The following is an 18,877-nucleotide window of genomic DNA, read 5'->3' as shown; positions in this document are numbered from 1 at the left end:
GAGTTCCAGCTCGACTCAGTCCACCTATCAACCCTCTCTAACTCTCCCTGACTCACTGAGTCAACCCTTAACTCGGCAAGACCACTCGCTGAGTGGTTAAGGACAATCTTCATGCTACTCGCCGAGTCTGTTCTTCGGACTCGGCGAGTCCATGCCATGCATCAACTCAATCCCGCTTCTGAGGTCAGATCCGCTCCATTAAATCATAGATCTGGCCCTCCCAAGCTCATTCATCACGTAAAGTCACAGTCTTGGCTACCATGCAACACCTACAAGGCTCCTTTTGAAGAAATGACCTCTAAGATGGCAACCTAAGTCTCCAACCCAAAAGGAAGGACATAAAGCATGGAATTTGGGACTCTCTGGACCTGCTAAGGTCCAGATCTAGGTACCATATCCCCATGGGACCTCTCACACTCCAAATACAAGGCAAACAAGGCATGAAGAAACCCTAGATTTGACCATATCAACAAAAATACGAGAATAAGCTCTGAATGATACCTCAAGAAGCTTCCTCTGACGAAATGGAAGTAGATCCAAGCTCCCCAACTCTCCTAGCTTGATTTTCCTCTTCCTTTCTTGCAAATACACACAAAATTGGTGAATAATGGCCTCTTATCTTACTCACAAGAACCCTCAGCTGTTTAGGTGCTCTCAAGGTCAAGGTAGCCGCAATGAAGGGCCATAAGGTCCTTTAAATAGGGCTTAGGACTGGGAAATTAGGGTTTCATTAAACAACGCGGACTCGCCGAATCCAGGCGCGAACCCGCGTCCAGAACCGCGATCCTACTCGGCGAGTTTGAGCTCCAACTCGCCGAGTCCCTTCACAAAACACCAAAAATATATGAATAAAAGATACCTGGAAATCCGGGCTGTTACAATTCTCCCCCACTAGAACTAGACTTCGCCCTCGAAGTCTCGCCCTGCAAATAGCTCCGGATGCTGCTCACGCATCTCACGCTCCGGCTCCCAGGTCATCTCTGACCCCTTCCGATGCTGCCACTGAACCAACACCATGGGTACATCCTTGTTCCTCAGAACCTTGATTTTCCGATCTTTGATGGGCACTGGTCTCTCGGCATAATTCAGGCTCGCATCCACCTGAATATCCTCTAATGGAACCACTGCCGACTCGTCGGCTATACACTTCCTCAGCTGCGACACATGAAAAGTGTCGTGAATCTGCCCCAACTCTGCTGGCAAATCCAAAGGATAGGCTACCCGGCCTACCCTCGCGATCACACGGAAAGGACCAATATACCGGGGCCCCAACTTGCCCCTCTTCCTGAATCGAATCACTCCTTTCAGGAGTACAAGGTCGCCGACCTGGAACTCAAGCTCGGACCGGCGCCTGTCTGCGTAACTCTTCTGTCGGCTCTGAGCGGTCAACAACCTCTGTCTGACCTGTTGGATCTGCTCTGACGTCTAAAGCACGATCTCTGTACTGCCCATTACCCGTTGTCCAACCTCTCCCCAACAAATGGGGGTCCGACACCTTCTCCTATACAACAGCTCAAAGGGTGGCATACCAATGCTCGAATGATGGCTGTTGTTATAGGAAAACTCTGCCAAGGGCAAATATGCATCCCAGCTACCCCCGAAATCCAACACACATGCTCGGAGCATGTCCTCGAGCGTCTGAATCGTCCGCTCACTCTGACCGTCTGTCTGGGGATGATATGCGGTACTAAAATGCAGTCTAGTACCCAACTCCTCATGAAACTTCTTCCAGAATCTGGAAGTGAAGCGCACATCACGGTCTAAAACAATCGAGATCGGCACCCCATGCCGAGATACCACTTCCCTCACATACACCTCCGCCAATTTCTATGCCGAAGAACTCTCGCTGATAGCAAGGAAGTGAGCGCTCTTCGTCAATCTGTCCACAATCACCCAAATTGCATCAACTCCTCTGGCAGTCCTTGGCAATTTGCTGATGAAATCCATAGTGATCTGTTCCCATTTCCATTCGGGAACCTCCAATGGCTGCAACTTACCATGCGGCCTCTGGTGCTCGGCCTTAACCCTACGGCAGGTCAAGCACCTCTCAACAAACCACGCGACATCCCTCTTCATACAGGGCCACCAATACTCCTTTCTCAGATCCAAATACATCTTAGTGGCCCCCGGATGGATCGAAAATTTCGACCGATGCGCCTCCTCCATCAAAATGGTACGCGTTCCTCCCACAAACGGTACCCAGATACGCCCCTGGAATGTCATAAGCCCCCGACCATCGGTAACGAACTCTGAAAGCAAACCAACAACCCGTTCCTTCTTCTGTATCTCAGGTTGCACAGCCTCGGCCTGTGCCCCACGAATGGCGTCCAACACTAGAGCTATCACGGTCAATCTCAAACATACATCCCGTAGCGGGGTGCTCTCCGCCCTGCGGCTCAATGCATCGGCTACCACATTAGCCTTGACTGGGTGGTACAGGATCTCACAATCATAATCCTTCACCACATCCAACCACCTTCTCTGACGCATATTCAGGTTGGGCTGATCCATCAAATACTTCAAACTCTTATGGTTCGTGTATATCGTACACCGTACCCCATACAAGTAGTGACGCCAAATCTTGAGGGCGAACACCACTGCCCCCAACTCTAGATCATGCATGGGTGGGATATCTCGTCTCATGAGGCTTCAGCTGTCTCGATGCGTATGCTATCACATGCCCTCTCTGCATCAGTACCGCTCCCAACCCCAAAATCGATGCATCACAGTACACCACAAAGTCTTCCATCCCTTCCGGGAGGGCTAACACCGGGGCTTCGCACAACCTTTGGCGAAGTGTCTCAAAGGAGGCCTGCTACTCGGGGCCCCATGAAAAAGCAACACCCTTCCGGGTCAATCTGGTGAGTGGCACTGCGATCTTAGAGAAATCCTTCATAAACCTCCGATAATACCCTGCCAACCCCAGGAAACTCCTAATCTCGTAGGGTGACCTCGGCACCTCCCAACTCATCACCGCCTCAACCTTGGCCGGATCGACCAATATCCCTTCCTGGTTAATGAGATGTCCTAAGAACTGGACCTCTCGCAACCAAAAATCACACTTGGAGAATTTAGCATAAAGCCTCTCCGATCTCAGAACTCCGAGAAACTCTCTCAAATGCTCCTCATGCTGCTCTCTAGATCTCGAATATACCAGAATGTCGTCGATAAATACAATCACCGACCGATCCAGCATCGGCCTACACACTCGGTTCATGAGATCCATGAACACTGCCGGGGCATTGGTGAGCCCGAAATGCATCACCATAAACTCATAATGCCCATAACGCGTCCTGAACGCTGTCTTCTAGACGTCCTCATCTCGCACTCTCACCTGATGATATCCAGACCTCAAGTCGATCTTGGAGAACCAAGATGCTCCCTGCAACTGATCAAACAAATCGTCGATCCTCGGCAACGGGTAACGGTTCTTGACCGTCAGCTTGTTCAACTCCCGGTAATCAATGCACATCCGGTGTGAACCATCCTTCTTTTTGACAAACAGGATAGGCGCTCCCCACGGCGAGCTGCTCGGCCGAATAAACCTCTTTCCCAGCAACTCCTGAAGCTGCGAGGATAACTCTTGCATCTTTGGAGGTGCAAGACGATAAGGCACCTTAGCGATAGTGCGGACCCCGGAACCAAATCGATACTGAACTCCACTTGCCTCACAGGAGGCACACCCGGTAACTCCTCGGGAAATACATCCGGGAACTCACGCACCACTGGAACCTCCTCAACTGAACTCGGCCTCTCGGAATCCACCCGCGTATCCATCACATACGCCACAAAACCCTTACAGCCCTGCTGTAGACACTGCCTCGCCCTAGCGGCCGAACAAAACGCTGATCCTGAACGTGTACCCTCGCCGTACACCGAAAGAACTCCCCCACTAGGGTCTCGTATGGTCACCAGCTGTCGCTCGCAGTCGATAACCGCACCGAATCGACTCAACCAGTCCATGCCCACAATGACACAGACATCACCCATCGCAATAGGAACTAGATCAATCGGGAACTCAACACTGAAAATCTCGACTACGCACCCTCGGAGAACCTCCGTGGCATATATCACCCTCTCATCAGCTATGGACACTCTCAGAGGCCGACTCAACGCCTCACGACTAACACTGATATGCTGACTAAAGGCCAAAGATACAAAAGACCGACTCGCACCCGAGTCAAATAACACCAAGGCAGGTACAGAATTCACAAGAAAAGTACCTACGCACAACATAATATAAGCATAATATCTCAACATCAAAATAAATATACGAAAGAATACATACCAGCCACGACGTCGGGTGCTGCGCGGACCTCCTCCGCGGTCAGCTGAAAAGCTCTCCCTCGTGCCCTCGGTGCCTCGGCCTTCACTGGCCAACTCTCTGTAGCTCCGATGGCAGCAGGGGCAGATCCCTGAGGTGCTCCCTCAGATGATCCTCGCAACTGCGGACACTCTGCCTTCCGGTGTCCGGTCTGATTGCAGTGAAAACACACCGCAAACCCCTTGGGGCAGTCCTTGGCCATGTGCCCCTCCTTTCCACACTTGTAGCAAGATCCCGCTCTACAGACTCCATCATGACCCTTGTCACACTTCCCATAAGTGCGGCCCTTCTGGCTCCCTGGTTTGGGATCAGCGGGCTTGGCCCGCTTGGCTGCCGGCTGAGACTGTGTCGGTCGCCGATCCCTCCCCTGAGACTTCGCCTCCTCCCTGGCCTGCGTCTCTAGCTCAATCTCCCTCTTCCGGGCATTTGCCTGAAGCTCAGCAAATGTCCGGTACGAGGAGTTCGCCGCGAACTCCCGAATGTCTCGCCTCAAGATACTCAGATATCGGCTCATATGTGCCTGCTCGGTGGACACGTGCTCAGGGCAGAACATCGCCCTCTCATGGAACATCCTAGTAATCGTTGTAACCGACTTGGTACCCTGCTTGAGGGTCAAAAACTCCTGGGCCAAACGCTCCCTCTCCACCTGTGGAACGTACTCATCTCGAAACATGGCAGTGAACCTTTCCCAGGTCACTGCCGCAAGCTCAGCAGGCGTAAAGTGCGCCGTCACAAACTTCCACCAGTCCTTCGCTCCCAAGCGAAGCTGGTTCAGCGCAAACCGAACCTTCAAATGCTCAGGAGATGAGCAAGTGAAGAAACACCCCTCTATGTCAGAAATCCACCTCATAGCTGCCACCGGGTCCTGGGTCCCATCGAACTCTGGTGGTTTTGTGTTGCTGAACTCCCGGAACAGCAACGCATCACCACCTTGCGGCCTCGCGGCAGCAATAGTTGCGGTGGCCGCTGCAACAGCAGCCTCAGAAAGAGCGGCATAACGCTCGTCAAAAGTCTCAATCAGCGTGGTCTTAATAGACCCGAACATCTCTGGTATCTCTGCCCTGATGGCCGCAGCCACCTCCTCGTGGATGATCCGGCGGATCTCCTCATCACTGGTATCACTGCTCTCGGGCATCAAACGTGTCCTCACCATGATCTACCTCTGAAATACAACATACGATAAATTAGATTCCATTCGAGCATACTCACTGATATGTGCATAATTGGTTCATATTAAGTATACATTATTATTCATTTATTAGCCAAATTATTGCATATTATGGACAAAAGATACTTAAAAGTGTTTAAATTATATTTTCAGTCCAAAGATGAAGCTCGGAAGCGAAAGGAAGCGGGAGAAACAGTTAGAAGATCGAGAATGAAATAAAGAAGAAAAACACTAAAAATGGCACTGACTCGGCGAGTCTGATCGGCTACTCGGCGAGTCCAATCGAAGAATCGAGAAGATAATGATTCGGGATCCCAGAGAGTTATCACAATACGGGGAATGTGAGAGGGACTCGACGAGTCACCACCTGACTCGACGAGTCGATTCGGATATTTATAGATAACTCCACAGATCGGTGGGGAGGAGTTCTGGAACGATTCAGAAGTGCTTTGCTACGATTGAGAAGCCAGAGAAACCCTAGAAGATGACGAAAGAAGCTAGAATTCAATTCCGGAGAGTAATTGAGGCAAAATTTCATCATTCCACTTATTCTTTTGTTTTATCATTATGGTTAAGCAATTTGACTTTGTTTGTTTGTTGTTATTTACTTCAATTATGAGCTAAAACTTGTAGACTTTTGTTTGGGGATACAAAGTTGACAATTTGGTTTGATTGATTGGTAGGATTAATTCCAAGTTGGTGAATTTTGTTATTTTAGCTTACTAAAGAACCTTGTGTGTGAATAATAATTAATTTTCTGTTAATAGGAAGATAATTGATTAGCATGAACATCTATTAATTATTAACCTCATATGCTATGTGATCACTATGCTATATATGTCTAGGATTAATGAATATGAAACTAGAATTAATAAGAAAATTAAGTAAATCCATGTGCAAGCTTGTAAGATGACCATCAAACAAGAAGTTGATTAAAAGAATAATTTAGTTAACTATTGCAAGTCTAACTTAACCCGAATAATTAATCTAGTGAATTGAATTAAATTAGACAATTGGCCACTGTTTAAGTTAGTTTATTTGCTAAGGATTAGGGTAGTGAATACGAATCTAATCACTTGAATCGGTAACCAACGAAAGAATTAATCCATTGCACCATTACCTTGAAATCAACCATAGAGTCAACCAAGTTGAACTAAACAGAAGTTCCTTTCCAATTATTGAATCTAGTTAAGTCTTTATTTTCTAGTTCTTAAATTAAGTAATAGTTAGTAAGTTTCTAGTCTTGTAAAACTAGAGAAAACCCCTACTTATTAATTAACTTAGATAAAATTAGTTTTTAGTTTTAATTTGCCGTTCCCTGTGATCGATACCCTGCTTATTTAGCTATACCACAATTGATAGGTTCACTGCCTTTTGTGTGTTATTTGATAATTAAAAGTAGGTTTAAAACTAAGTGAGTTTGCACACATCAAGTTTTTGGCGCCGTTGCCGGGGAACGGTTCTAAAATTAATATTAAATTCTAGTTTAATCGATCCTTTGTGTGGGATTTATCTTACACAAAGTTATTTACAAAGTAATTCAGTAAGTAGAATTAGTTTCAATAAAATTCTGTTTTTAGGATAACTAGAAATTTTTTGCCTTGAACTTGCCGAGTGCATTCGAGAAGACTCGGCGAGTACATCGTTGTTTCAGTTTTAATTTTTTTATTTCGTTTTTGTTCTTTTTACGCGTTTTGTTTCTTTTCTTTGTTTACAGTTGTTTCATGACCCGAGGATCTGATACACCTCTGGTCCCCCCTCTTGAAGACCCGGAATCCGCGCTAAGGAAGAGCAAGGGCAAAGCCGTTGGAGAATCCGCATCTTCAAAGAACTCACCACTCAAAAACTTAAAGTCCATTTTCAGCAAGAAAAAGAGCAACAAATCCGGAGCATCCAATGCCTCATTGACAATTGAAGAACCAATTCAAGAAGATATCGAGTACGAGACCGAGGAAGAAGAAGAGCATACTTACGAGCACGAAACCGATTCCGAAGAAGAGTTAGCTATCACAATGGCTAACATTGATGAAGTCCCCATGGGGGAATGGAAGAAAAGGATGCGTGATGACACCGGGTCGGGACTTGTGCAACCCGCAATTCCCGCGACCGCTACTTTCGAACTAAAAGGCCATATTCTCGCCCAACTCAAGGAGATTCCTTTTTACGGGAAGGATCACGAAGACGCTTATAAGCACTTGGACGAGGTGAATGATGTGGCCGATTACTTCAACGTACCGAATGTTCCACGCGAGACCCAGCTTCTTCGCATGCTTCCTGTCACATTTAAAGGAGCTGCAAAAGATTGGTTAAAGTCACTTCCTCCCGGATCGGTCACCACATGGGCCAAGATGAAAGAAGAGTTCATAGACCACTTCTGCCCGCCCTCCAAGATAGCCAAGCTAAAGAAAACCATTGCAAACTTCGAGCAACAACCCGGAGAATCTCTTTATGAAGCTTGGGAAAGGTACAAGAGCCTACTTAGAAATTGCCCACACCATGACCTTAATAGCCAACAAGAGGTCTCCATCTTCTATGATGGAATCAATGTCACCACAAGGCAATTGTTTGATTCTCAAGGCCCGCTCACAAAGAAGGCGCCCCCGGTAATTAAAGAATTAATTGAAGAATTCTCTAAGCACTCTAGAGAATACCACAATCCGAGAAACGAAATAAGTCGGGGGGTAGTGAACGCAGCAAATGATAGCATGGCGGCAGTGATAGCTAAGCTTGATAGTCTAGATCGAAGAATGACAAAAATGGATCAAACAATCCATGCTATTAGGGTAGGATGCGAAAATTGTAGAGGGCCCCATCTCACAAAGGATTGTGATTTGGATGAGAATGGAAATAAGAGAGCTCATGTCTTCTATTCAAGTGGCGATCGATATGATGAAAATTAGCGGAAACCTAAGATAGAATGGCTACCATACAAAGAGTATAAGAAGGCAAAGGAGGAGAAATACAAGCAGAAGGAGAGGGGACTATACCAAAAGGAAGAACCGGTAGAAAAAAAAAGCCGATTTAGAAGAGTTATTCACTAGATTCATAGCCGCGTCCGAAAAAAGACACAATGATCACGATGCTGCCATACACGAGACCAGAAACATGCTAAGGAATCAGCAAGCATCAATTCTCAACATTGAGAAACAGCTGGGGCAGCTTGCGCATCAAGTGAATGATAGAAGACCGGGTCAACTTCCAAGTAACACCGAACCCAATCCAAGAATGGAGAATGTAAATGTAATAACCTCCAGCAGTGAAGAAACATTTACAGAAGCACTGAGAATCTCCAAGAAGAAGGCAGAAAAGGTAGAAGAATCGGACCCAGCAAAACCCAATCCGACTCGCCGAGTCACTCTATTGGACTCGACGAGTCCATGCGTAAATAAGAAAACTGTCAGTTCTTTGAAGCCTTATAATCCTCCTCTGTCATACCCAACCAAAGCCATGCCTGCAGAAAAAGTAGAAGCATATAGAACCTTCATGAAGCATGTTAATGCTTTACAAGTTAATGTGCCATTTGTGGAAACAATGCTCCAAACACCTAAGTACTTCAACTTGCTTAAGGGCCTTTTTGCTGCTAGGAAAGATTTAGCTGAAGTCGCGGAAATATTGATGAATGAGCTACCTGAAAAGAAGGGTGATCCAGGAAATATTGTGATTCCGTGCCAATTTGGTAATGAAGTTTTCACCCGAGCATTAGCTGATTCGAGAGAAGCATCAATCTGATGCCTCTTTCATTCTTTAAGAAGTTGAATTTACCAGAACCAAGGCCGGTGAATATGAAAATCCATTTTGCGGACAAGACGATAATTCATCCACAAGGAGTTTGTGAGGATCTCCTTATAAAAGTTGACAAGTTTATTTTCCCAGTAGACTTCGTGGTTGTTGATATGGAAGAAGACCCCAAAATTCCAATTATTTTGGGGAGATCATTCTTGAACACCGCGTGTGCTTTAATTGATATATGTGAGTCTACATTGACATTAAGGGTGGGTGATGAGTATGTAATGTTTAAAGTTATTCCAGAGGCCAAGCAAGAAGAGGAAAAGAATGAAGACATCTCATTTATCCAATTGGATGATGAGATATTACAAAAAGAGCTTGAACTTTTGCTAAAAGAAGATCCAACCAAGTTTTTGATACACTCTGAAAAAGATGGAGATGTTAACAAGGACTTAGAGGAGTTAGAAAAGCTACTGGAAGGAGCCAACTCAGAAAACACCCGAGAATTAATGGAACCCGATCAGATTCGCCGAGTCATTTTAATGGACTCGACGAGTCCAGTCGAAATTGACAAAGACTTGGCCGACTTAGATCTGTTTGTTACTAGTTCTTCACACACCTTGGATTTAGATATTATTCATGATTCTTTAGAAGAACAAACAGCAGAAGGAGGAATGGGGATGAAAGTTCAATACGCCGATGTAGCATGTCTCGATACGATTCCGTTTGAAGATGGGTTGAGCACAGGAAAGGATGAAGAGACAAAGGAAAGGAGGATGGAAGCTGATCAACCATTCACTACTAAACCTAAAGCACGAACCATCACGAAATATGAAGTAATTAAATTTAAAGAGAAGGAGGTGCAAGAGAAGGTGAAAAAGAATGGGGGAAGAAGAAAAAGAGGAAAAGGGAAGCCCAAGCAGCTGAGGATGATGCTGTGAAAAAGAAAAGAGATGCATTGAAAAGGGCTTACAAGAAGAAGATTCACGGTTACAAAACAAAGTACAAACCACAAAAGACTAGGCGTGCATTCCCGATGCTGGAAGATGACGAGACGTAGACGGGAAGGAGTCCAGCTAACGACTCCTTAAAAAGAAGCGTTTGGCGGGAGGCAACCCGTTATTTAGAGTTTGCTTTCTTCTACTTTTTAGTTTTGTTTGAAATTTTTCCTTCGTTTTTAGATTGTTAATTCTCCAATTTGTCGGACATGTCTGCTTGAGAGTATGCATGGGCTAAGTGTGGGGTGAAATGATTTTTTTTAGATAAATGAAAATTTTTTATGAATTTTTGCAAAAGACTCGCCGAGTCTTACCACGACTCGACGAGTGTATATGGATTTCAGAAAAGTTTGACATCGCGACCAGACTCGCCGAGTCTGACCCCGACTCGACGAGTCGGTATTATTTACAGAAAAAAATAATTTTGAAATTACTTTTACAACCGGTAACTAGGGTTTTAACCCTAATGAATCAGTTTTCTTTTCACACATACACTCGCCGTGCGCCTCTCTCTCATCTCTCTCTCAAGCATTCATCTTTGTTCTTCAATTTTTCTTCAAATCTTTCAAGTACCATCTCAAAAGGTAATGAATTTCTTCTTGTTTTCTATTAAGAACATGATTATAAGGCCATCTATGCTAGAAATTGCATGAGAAAACCCGTTTTTGAAAAGTAGTAAATTTCTAGGGTTTTGATTTTTCATGAATTATGTTGTTTTGAATGCTTATTCTGGCCTTAATACCTTAATAATATGTGCCTAGACAAAACCCTTGACGAAATTTCCAGGTTTCATGGTCCAATTTCCATCGACCCGCCGACTGACTCGTGCAGTTCGTGTGACTCGCCGAGTCATACGTGGACTTGACGAGTCGAGTCGGGAAACATATGTGAGACGTTTTTTTAATTATATTCTGTGTTTCTGGGTTTTGTGTCTTTGTTTTGCAGAAATCATGTTCAGAAGGGGGCAAAGTTCCAGTGGCCACCAAGGGGACTTTCCTTGGTTAAATTCCCCACAAATCGAGTCTGCTTCAACATTGCGGAAGTGGAAGAAGAAGTTGGTTGACATCAAGAAGAAAGAGATCTATGTGCCCAACTGGATAGATTGGGATTGGTTGCAGAGTGTACGCTATGAGGGGGAGTTAGCTCCTTATCTTGTAAAGGAGTTTCGTCATGAAGGCGAAACAATGATTTATGACGGGTGGAGCCGGGTCTTCCGTATTCAAGAGCCGGTTTATTTGGAGCTGTGTTTGGAGTTCTTCTCCACGGTATCTTTCACCGGGGGAGTGGATGCTTATCACCCGTCAAGCTTTAGTTTCTGCCTTGGGGGAGAATTTCATCAATGCTCTGTGGTGGATCTTGCCTGTCGACTAGGGGTTTATGATCAGCCCTTGGTCTCAACACCCATCTTTCGGGCCTTTTTAGCACAAACCCATATGGTGTTTCCCGAAGGAGTTACGAGCGTGGGCTGGTGGAATACAATTGGTAACAAGGTCTATATTCCGAAGTCGGCACAGGAAGGGAGCATTCGATCCCCAACACACCGCCTCATCCATCGTCTCATTTCATCCACCATCAACCAAAGGAAAGATGATGACAAGGTGTCTAACCTTGATGTCTTCTATTTGTGGAGCATTATTACACCCGACGTTTTTTGCAATATTCCTTGGTGTCTAGCTTCATATCTCTCGGAGGGTGCGGTCAAGGATCGCAAAACTTCTCGAATCAACGGTGGGATGTTTGTCACCCGGTTAGCCAACTCATTCGGGTTGATGAACCGCGGTGCATGGAACTTCATGACGATGATCCCTACACCTCCATTCAATCCAATTCTTTTCCGGAGAGCGAGGATTATTGAAGACTATGGTGGTGGCCATTATGTCATCCCGAATGATGATCCGGTTGTTGGTCCTGAAGCACCAGGGAGGAGGGTTCGTTCGAGAAGAGAGCGGGATGTGGAGGAAGAGCCGCCGGTGATTCCGGTTGACAACGAAGAAGTACCAACGGATTGGTACAATGTAGAGATGAGGCGGCTACAAGATCAGATGGCGCGGAGCTTGAATTTTAGCAACCAATCACATATACGACTTTTCGACCACTTTAACATTCCGCACATTGATGGTGGTAACTTTCCATAATTCCATCATGGGAAGAGGTGATAAGTGCAAGAAGAAGTGGTGCGAGAGGAAGTGGAGCAGGGCTAGATGATGATGATGAGGAGGAGGAGGATTGAGTTCTTGGCATTTTTATTGAACAATTTTCAATTTTTTTATTTGTGTTTGTTTTTATTTGGTTTGTTTAATGTTTTTTAGAACTTGCTTTTGATGTTTATTTGATGTTTGAATGCTTTGACAATTTTTCAGAATTGAATTCGGAGTGCTAACTTCAAAAGGGTTTAGAATCATAGAATCAAAGTGAGAAAGAGAGTCAACAAAGAATGAGCGTTAGAGTTAAAGTATTGAGTCCGGTCCTTAGAGATGTTGGCAAGGGAGTCTAGAAGTGAATAGAAAGTATAGAGAGTTTATTGGAAGCTGGATCAGATGCAGAATGCTAATATTTTCATTCAGTGACCAACTCGTCGAGTGCATTAAACTGACTCGACGAGTCATCCTTAATTCTCAAAAATCCGAAGATTTCCCGAAGTAACTCGATGAGTCATGTATATACTCGACGAGTCGTTTGGTTTCATGTCGAAGGGGCTGCGAATTTGATGCTGATTAGAGTACCACTTGACTATCTATTCTTTCCATATTAATTTTTTTGAAGATCTTATACTGTTTTCCGCGTATTTGGAGCTACCCACACGAGAATTGACACCCAAGGCATGGATGAGCTGTTCCCATGTCTAAAGTCAATTGAATTGGAGCTGAAAAGGAAGTGATCAATCTATCGACTGCTATCCCATGGGAGTTTGTTCCAATTCCCTCTTTATTTTCTTTTTATGTTTTTATCATGCATAATATGCAATGAGGGCATTGCATAAAATAAGTGTGGGGTAGGGGGTTGGTCACATAAAATAGAAAACTTAGAATCTTAATTTAGGCTAATTTTAAAAAATTTGCATACCAAAAGTATTACTTAGGATTTAATTTAGAAAATTTTGGTAAAAGTAATTAGGATTCCATGATAGAATTGTGTTGATAATTGCATGAAGACCCAAATGTTTAGTTGAGCCTATATACGTTCTAGTGCATTTGTGGCTTCCTTATTCCAGTGAAATCATGGGACAAAAACACGACCCTGCTCAGCCCGAGGGATGCAATATGTTTAGCAGCCTAAACCTGAAATGTATCCAGGAAGATTGTTATCTTTAGCCAATAAAGGTTGAAATTGAGCGCCCCTGCTTAAGCATGTAGGGATTTGAGTGAAAAAAGAGAGGTACATGTTAAAAGAGAGAGAGAGAGAGAGAGAGAGAGAGAGAGAGAGAATTACAAGAGAAGTGTAAGAATTTTGGAGCAATCAAAGTGAAGATCAAAAGATCAAAATTCCGAAAATCCAAGAAGTTGAAGATACCGAAAATCAAACAATAAAGGTGGTGAATTCAAAGAGATCAAAGATCAAATTATTAAAGGAAGTGAAGAATTCCAAAAGAGCTCCATAGTGGCTGGGTTAGATTGGGAGGGTTGCATAAAATGAGCATAGTTCGGGATGAGTGGGCAAGTGTTTATGAGGATTGTGAGTATTTGGAGTATGGGAGATCTTTAGGAAAAATTTTAGACACAAATGCATGCGTTGCGGTCTTGGCATAATGGCTGGGTTAGATTGGAGTTGTAATATGTGATTCTAATATGTTTAAACTTCAGTTTTGCTTGGGGGCAAGCAAAAGTCAAGTGTGGGGTATTTTGATATGTGCATAATTGGTTCATATTAAGTATACATTATTATTCATTTATTAGCCAAATTATTGCATATTATGGACAAAAGATACTTAAAAGTGTTTAAATTATATTTTCAGTCCAAAGATGAAGCTCGGAAGCGAAAGGAAGCGGGAGAAACAGTTAGAAGATCGAGAATGAAATAAAGAAGAAAAACACTAAAAATGGCACTGACTCGGCGAGTCTGATCGGCTACTCGGCGAGTCCAATCGAAGAATCGAGAAGATAATGATTCGGGATCCCAGAGAGTTATCACAATACGGGGAATGTGAAAGGGACTCGACGAGTCACCACCTGACTCGACGAGTCGATTCGGATATTTATAGATAACTCCACAGATCGATGGGGAGGAGTTCTGGAACGATTCAGAAGTGCTTTGCTACGATTGAGAAGCCAGGGAAACCCTAGAAGACGACGAAAGAAGCTAGAATTCAATTCCGGAGAGTAATTGAGGCAAAATTTCATCATTCCACTTATTCTTTTGTTTTATCATTATGGTTAAGAAATTTGACTTTGTTTGTTTGTTTGTTGTTATTTACTTCAATTATGAGCTAAAACTTTTAGACTTCTGTTTGGGGATACAAAGTTGACAATATGGTTTGATTGATTGGTAGGATTAATTCCAAGTTGGTGAATTTTGTTATTTTAGCTTACTAAAGAACCTTGTGTGTGAATAATAATTAATTTTCTGTTAATAGGAAGATAATTGATTAGCATGAACATCTATTAATTATTAACCTCATATGCTATGTGATCACTATGCTATATATGTCTAGGATTAATGAATATGAAACTAGAATTAATAAGAAAATTAAGTAAATCCATGTGCAAGCTTGTAAGATGACCATCAAACAAGAAGTTGATTAAAAGAATAATTTAGTTAACTATTGCAAGTCTAACTTAACCCGAATAATTAATCTAGTGAATTGAATTAAATTAGACAATTGGCCACTGTTTAAGTTAGTTTATTTGCTAAGGATTAGGGTAGTGAATACGAATCTAATCACTTGAATCGGTAACCAACGAAAGAATTAATCCATTGCACCATTACCTTGAAATCAACCATAGAGTCAACCAAGTTGAACTAAACAGAAGTTCCTTTCCAATTATTGAATCTAGTTAAGTCTTTATTTTCTAGTTCTTAAATTAAGTAATAGTTAGTAAGTTTCTAGTCTTGTAAAACTAGAGAAAACCCCTACTTATTAATTAACTTAGATAAAATTAGTTTTTAGTTTTAATTTGTCGTTCCCTGTGATCGATACCCTGCTTATTTAGCTATACCACAATTGATAGGTTCACTGCCTTTTGTGTGTTATTTGATAATTAAAAGTAGGTTTAAAACTAAGTGAGTTTGCACACATCACTCACACTCGACAACTCATCCCTCCTTGATCTTTGGTATTCCAAAGATTCTTACTTGGGTTGTACACCGCTCCGGTGCTTTCAGTAGTACGGGCCCAATACTACTGTCCGCACCGTATCAGAATACACCCCAAGTCCTCCTCTTCGGGTCCCAAATTCCAAGTACTCTATCATGCATAGGCCACTCTATAAAAGATCTCTCATAAGCCCTTCGCTGCTACCTACTCACTCTCAAGCATCTCATAGCAGCTCACCTCTTCCTAGGCTAAGGCATCACAAATCAGGCCACTCTAGTCCTAATAGGAATACCTAGCCTACTCTAGCATGCGAATACATCATATCAATATCAATATCACATAACATGAGGGTATTTTAGGAAATCACCGTTCGGGCGCGGACCGATCGTACACACACTCTGCTCTGCGTTTTTTTCCAAAATCTTTTACACTTTTTGAAAATACTTCTCAAATCCTCAGTTTGAGTTCAAATACGCCCGAAGGTGTACTCGAATCCCTCAAACCAAGGCTCTGATACCAAATTGTAACACCATAAATTTCAAAATAATTTTTCGCATAATATAAAAACATTTTCATTTAATTTTCATAAAACATCAAGTTTAAAACTCCAATCCATATCATACAAAATCCCAAGATCACATATCATAAAAATCTCATGCGTGTGTACAGATCAAGTCGGCACCTTCCCACGGTCATCACTAGTACCTGAAACAAACAACACTAACACTGTAAGCACAAAGCTTAGTGAGTTCCCCAATATACCACACATAACACATATTATCCACTCGAGGCTATAACTCTGTGGGTCCGTAGACCCTACTCTGTGAACCTACTGGTTCTAACTCTGGGAACCTTCCGGTTCCAACTCTATAAACATGCACAGCATAAATCACATAGAAATAATGCAGTACAACACATAACATACATATAGCATACAAATACTCTGTCACATACTCTGATTACCTACTCAAGGTAAAGTATAGTGAGAAGACTCACCTCGTATATCTCGATAACTCGCGAATCCTGGAAATCACTCGTGCTTGATCCTCCGAGCTACAATCCTCCTATAACATCATATATCTCTAATTAACACTTTTACCACTAAGGTTGACTACCCCTATCAAGTCAACACTGGTCAACTCTGGTCAACAATCAACAGTTAACTTTGACCGGACTCGGCGAGTGCACTAGGGCGACTCGGCGAGTCTATACGTGTTCACTGACTCCCTAGAATCCTCTCCTGACACGTCGAGTACACCCCCAACTCGACGAGTCCCACCTGGCATGAATCGCGGGGCCACCACGACTCAACTCGCCGAGTCTCAAGAACAACTCGGCGAGTTCCAGCTCGACTCAGTCCACCTGTCAACCCTCTCTAACTCTCCCTGACTCACTGAGTCAACCCTTAACTTGGCAAGACCACTCGCTGAGTGGTTAAGGACAATCTTTATGCTACTCGCCGAGTCTGTTCTTCGGACTCGGCGAGTCCATGCCATGCATCAACTCAATCCCGCTTATGAGGTCAGATCCGCTCCATTAACTCATAGATCTGGCCCTCCCAAGCTCATTCATCACGTAAAGTCACAGTCTTGGCTACCATGCAACACCTACAAGGCTCCTTTTGAAGAAATGACCTCTAAGATGGCAACCTAAGTCTCCAAACCAAAAGGAAGGACATAAAGCATGGCATTTGGGACTCTCTGGACCTGCTAAGGTCCAGATCTAGGTACCATATCCCCATGGGACCTCTCACACTCCAAATACAAGGCAAACAAGGCATGAAGAAACCCTAGATTTGACCATATCAACAAAAATACGAGAATAAGCTCTGAATGATACCTCAAGAAGCTTCCTCTGACGAAATGGAAGTAGATCCAAGCTCCCCAACTCTCCTAGCTTGATTTTCCCCTTCCTTTCTTGCAAATACACACAAAATTGGTGAATAATGGCCTCTTATCTTACTCACAAGAACCCTCAGCTGTTTAGGTGCTCTCAAGGTCAAGGTAGCCACAATGAAGGGCCATAAGGTCCTTTAAATAGGGCTTAGGACCGAGAAATGAGGGTTTCATTAAACAGCGCGGACTCGCCGAGTCCATTCCTTGGACTCGCCGAGTCCAGGCGCGAACCCGCGTCCAGAACCGCGATCCTACTCGGCGAGTTTGAGCTCCAACTCGCCGAGTCCCTTCACAAAACACCAAAAATATATGAATAAAAGATACCTGGAAATCCGGGCTGTTACACCTCACATACGATTGCTACGGACCACACTGCAGTCTTAATATACTTCTCTTACTATTTAGCCACTGGTGAATGCTACGGCCATCCGGTAGTCTGACAACACCTTTCCACACCGACTAGCTGCTAGTGGATGCTACGACTAACCCATAGTTGATCATACAGCACAATCGAGTACTCCCAAGTGGTACTCATGTCCCAAATGGAACTCCCAACCGATTCCTATGTAATTCGCGACCAGAAATTTCGAGAATGAGGTCTCACAATTGGCAAGTTCTTCCCAACTTCCAATTTACACTATCCTCCAATCATACAGTCACCTGAGCCGTCTTTCTTCCTAACAGGAGAGCGAAACTTAACCTAGTTTCAAAACCCCTTCTACTCCCATAACCTGATTGTTTCTTCCCCACTTAGCCTCAGCTAAGTCTTTACTGCCTGCGAAAACCCGAAGATTTCCATTCCTTCCTTCCTTACACGATAGGCATGATAACCACCATCGCCCTATCCCTGCTAGCGATCCGTCTCTAGCCCACTCCAACTACCGTATGATTACCAAATACTAGATGAACACCTCCCGCATCCCTGATGCTAAAAAAAATCCCCTAAGCTCTGACTACTGTCCTTATAGTCCGAATAACTGGGCACAGACTCCTTGGTGATAAGCCACTTTCCTTGATGCTTCTGAAAGCCATCCCGAACGTCCAAATTAGAACCATCAAACCCTGATGATGGTGGCTGACCACTCCCGAACCATTTTCAACCGTAACCGAGATGATACTGGACACTTCGAACCCGAAGTGAAAGATGACCTACACTAGCTACTAATAGCTCCTGGTATGCAATTGGCATATGACAATTCCAAAATACAATCCAAATACAAGCAGAGAGACAAATCATACATAAAATCGCCTGAGTCCAGGGTAAAAACTTCCCTAATTCTCATAGGAATGAAAATAGTCATAGATATGTAACTGCAACATTCCTTGCTGTAATCCAGATCTTCCGCATCTGTCACTGCAAGGCACTAACCTCTCGCCCATGCGTAAACCTCATAGTCGTTGGGGCAGGCGCACTCCCTGCTCCTCCCCTCATCGTCGGTCAGTCAGTCCTCTTGTGGCCCACCTGATTGCAATGAAAATATAATGGGCTTGCCCCCCGTGGGCAGTCCCTGCTGA

At 43.9% G+C, this 18,877-nt stretch overlaps 1 protein-coding gene and 1 non-coding gene across 10 annotated transcripts in view; both read right to left on the bottom strand.

Annotated features, from left to right (window-relative positions):
* Nucleotides 1-18,877, bottom strand: part of LOC145073067 (beta-glucosidase 11-like) — a 45,026-nt gene that overhangs the window by 15,741 nt on the left and 10,408 nt on the right. For 2 of the 9 annotated variants that reach the window (XM_079019611.1, XM_079019618.1), the window contains 2 exons: nt 16,464-16,531; nt 5,456-5,486 (listed from right to left, as the gene is read on the bottom strand). The exons of 3 other annotated variants lie outside the window; for them this stretch is intronic. In XM_079019611.1, the coding sequence (XP_078875737.1) occupies nt 5,471-5,486; nt 16,464-16,531 (84 nt within the window). In that variant the 3' untranslated portion in view covers nt 5,456-5,470. Of the gene's footprint in view, nt 1-501; nt 579-859; nt 4,224-4,288; nt 5,487-16,023; nt 16,173-16,463; nt 16,532-18,877 lie in introns of those variants that run through there. 4 more of the 9 variants (XR_013691226.1, XR_013691225.1, XM_079019617.1 and 1 more) reach the window with 4 other exon arrangements.
* LOC145077326 (small nucleolar RNA R71) lies at nt 7,889-7,995 on the bottom strand. The gene has a single exon (XR_013693108.1). It is a non-coding gene; the product is annotated as a small nucleolar RNA R71 (small nucleolar RNA).

The sequence above is a fragment of the Lactuca serriola genome, chromosome 9, assembly GCF_051521515.1.
Source record: "Lactuca serriola cultivar US96UC23 chromosome 9, Lser_US96UC23_V15, whole genome shotgun sequence".
NCBI lineage: Eukaryota > Viridiplantae > Streptophyta > Magnoliopsida > Asterales > Asteraceae > Lactuca > Lactuca serriola.
This window is presented reverse-complemented; position numbering and strand designations above follow the sequence as displayed.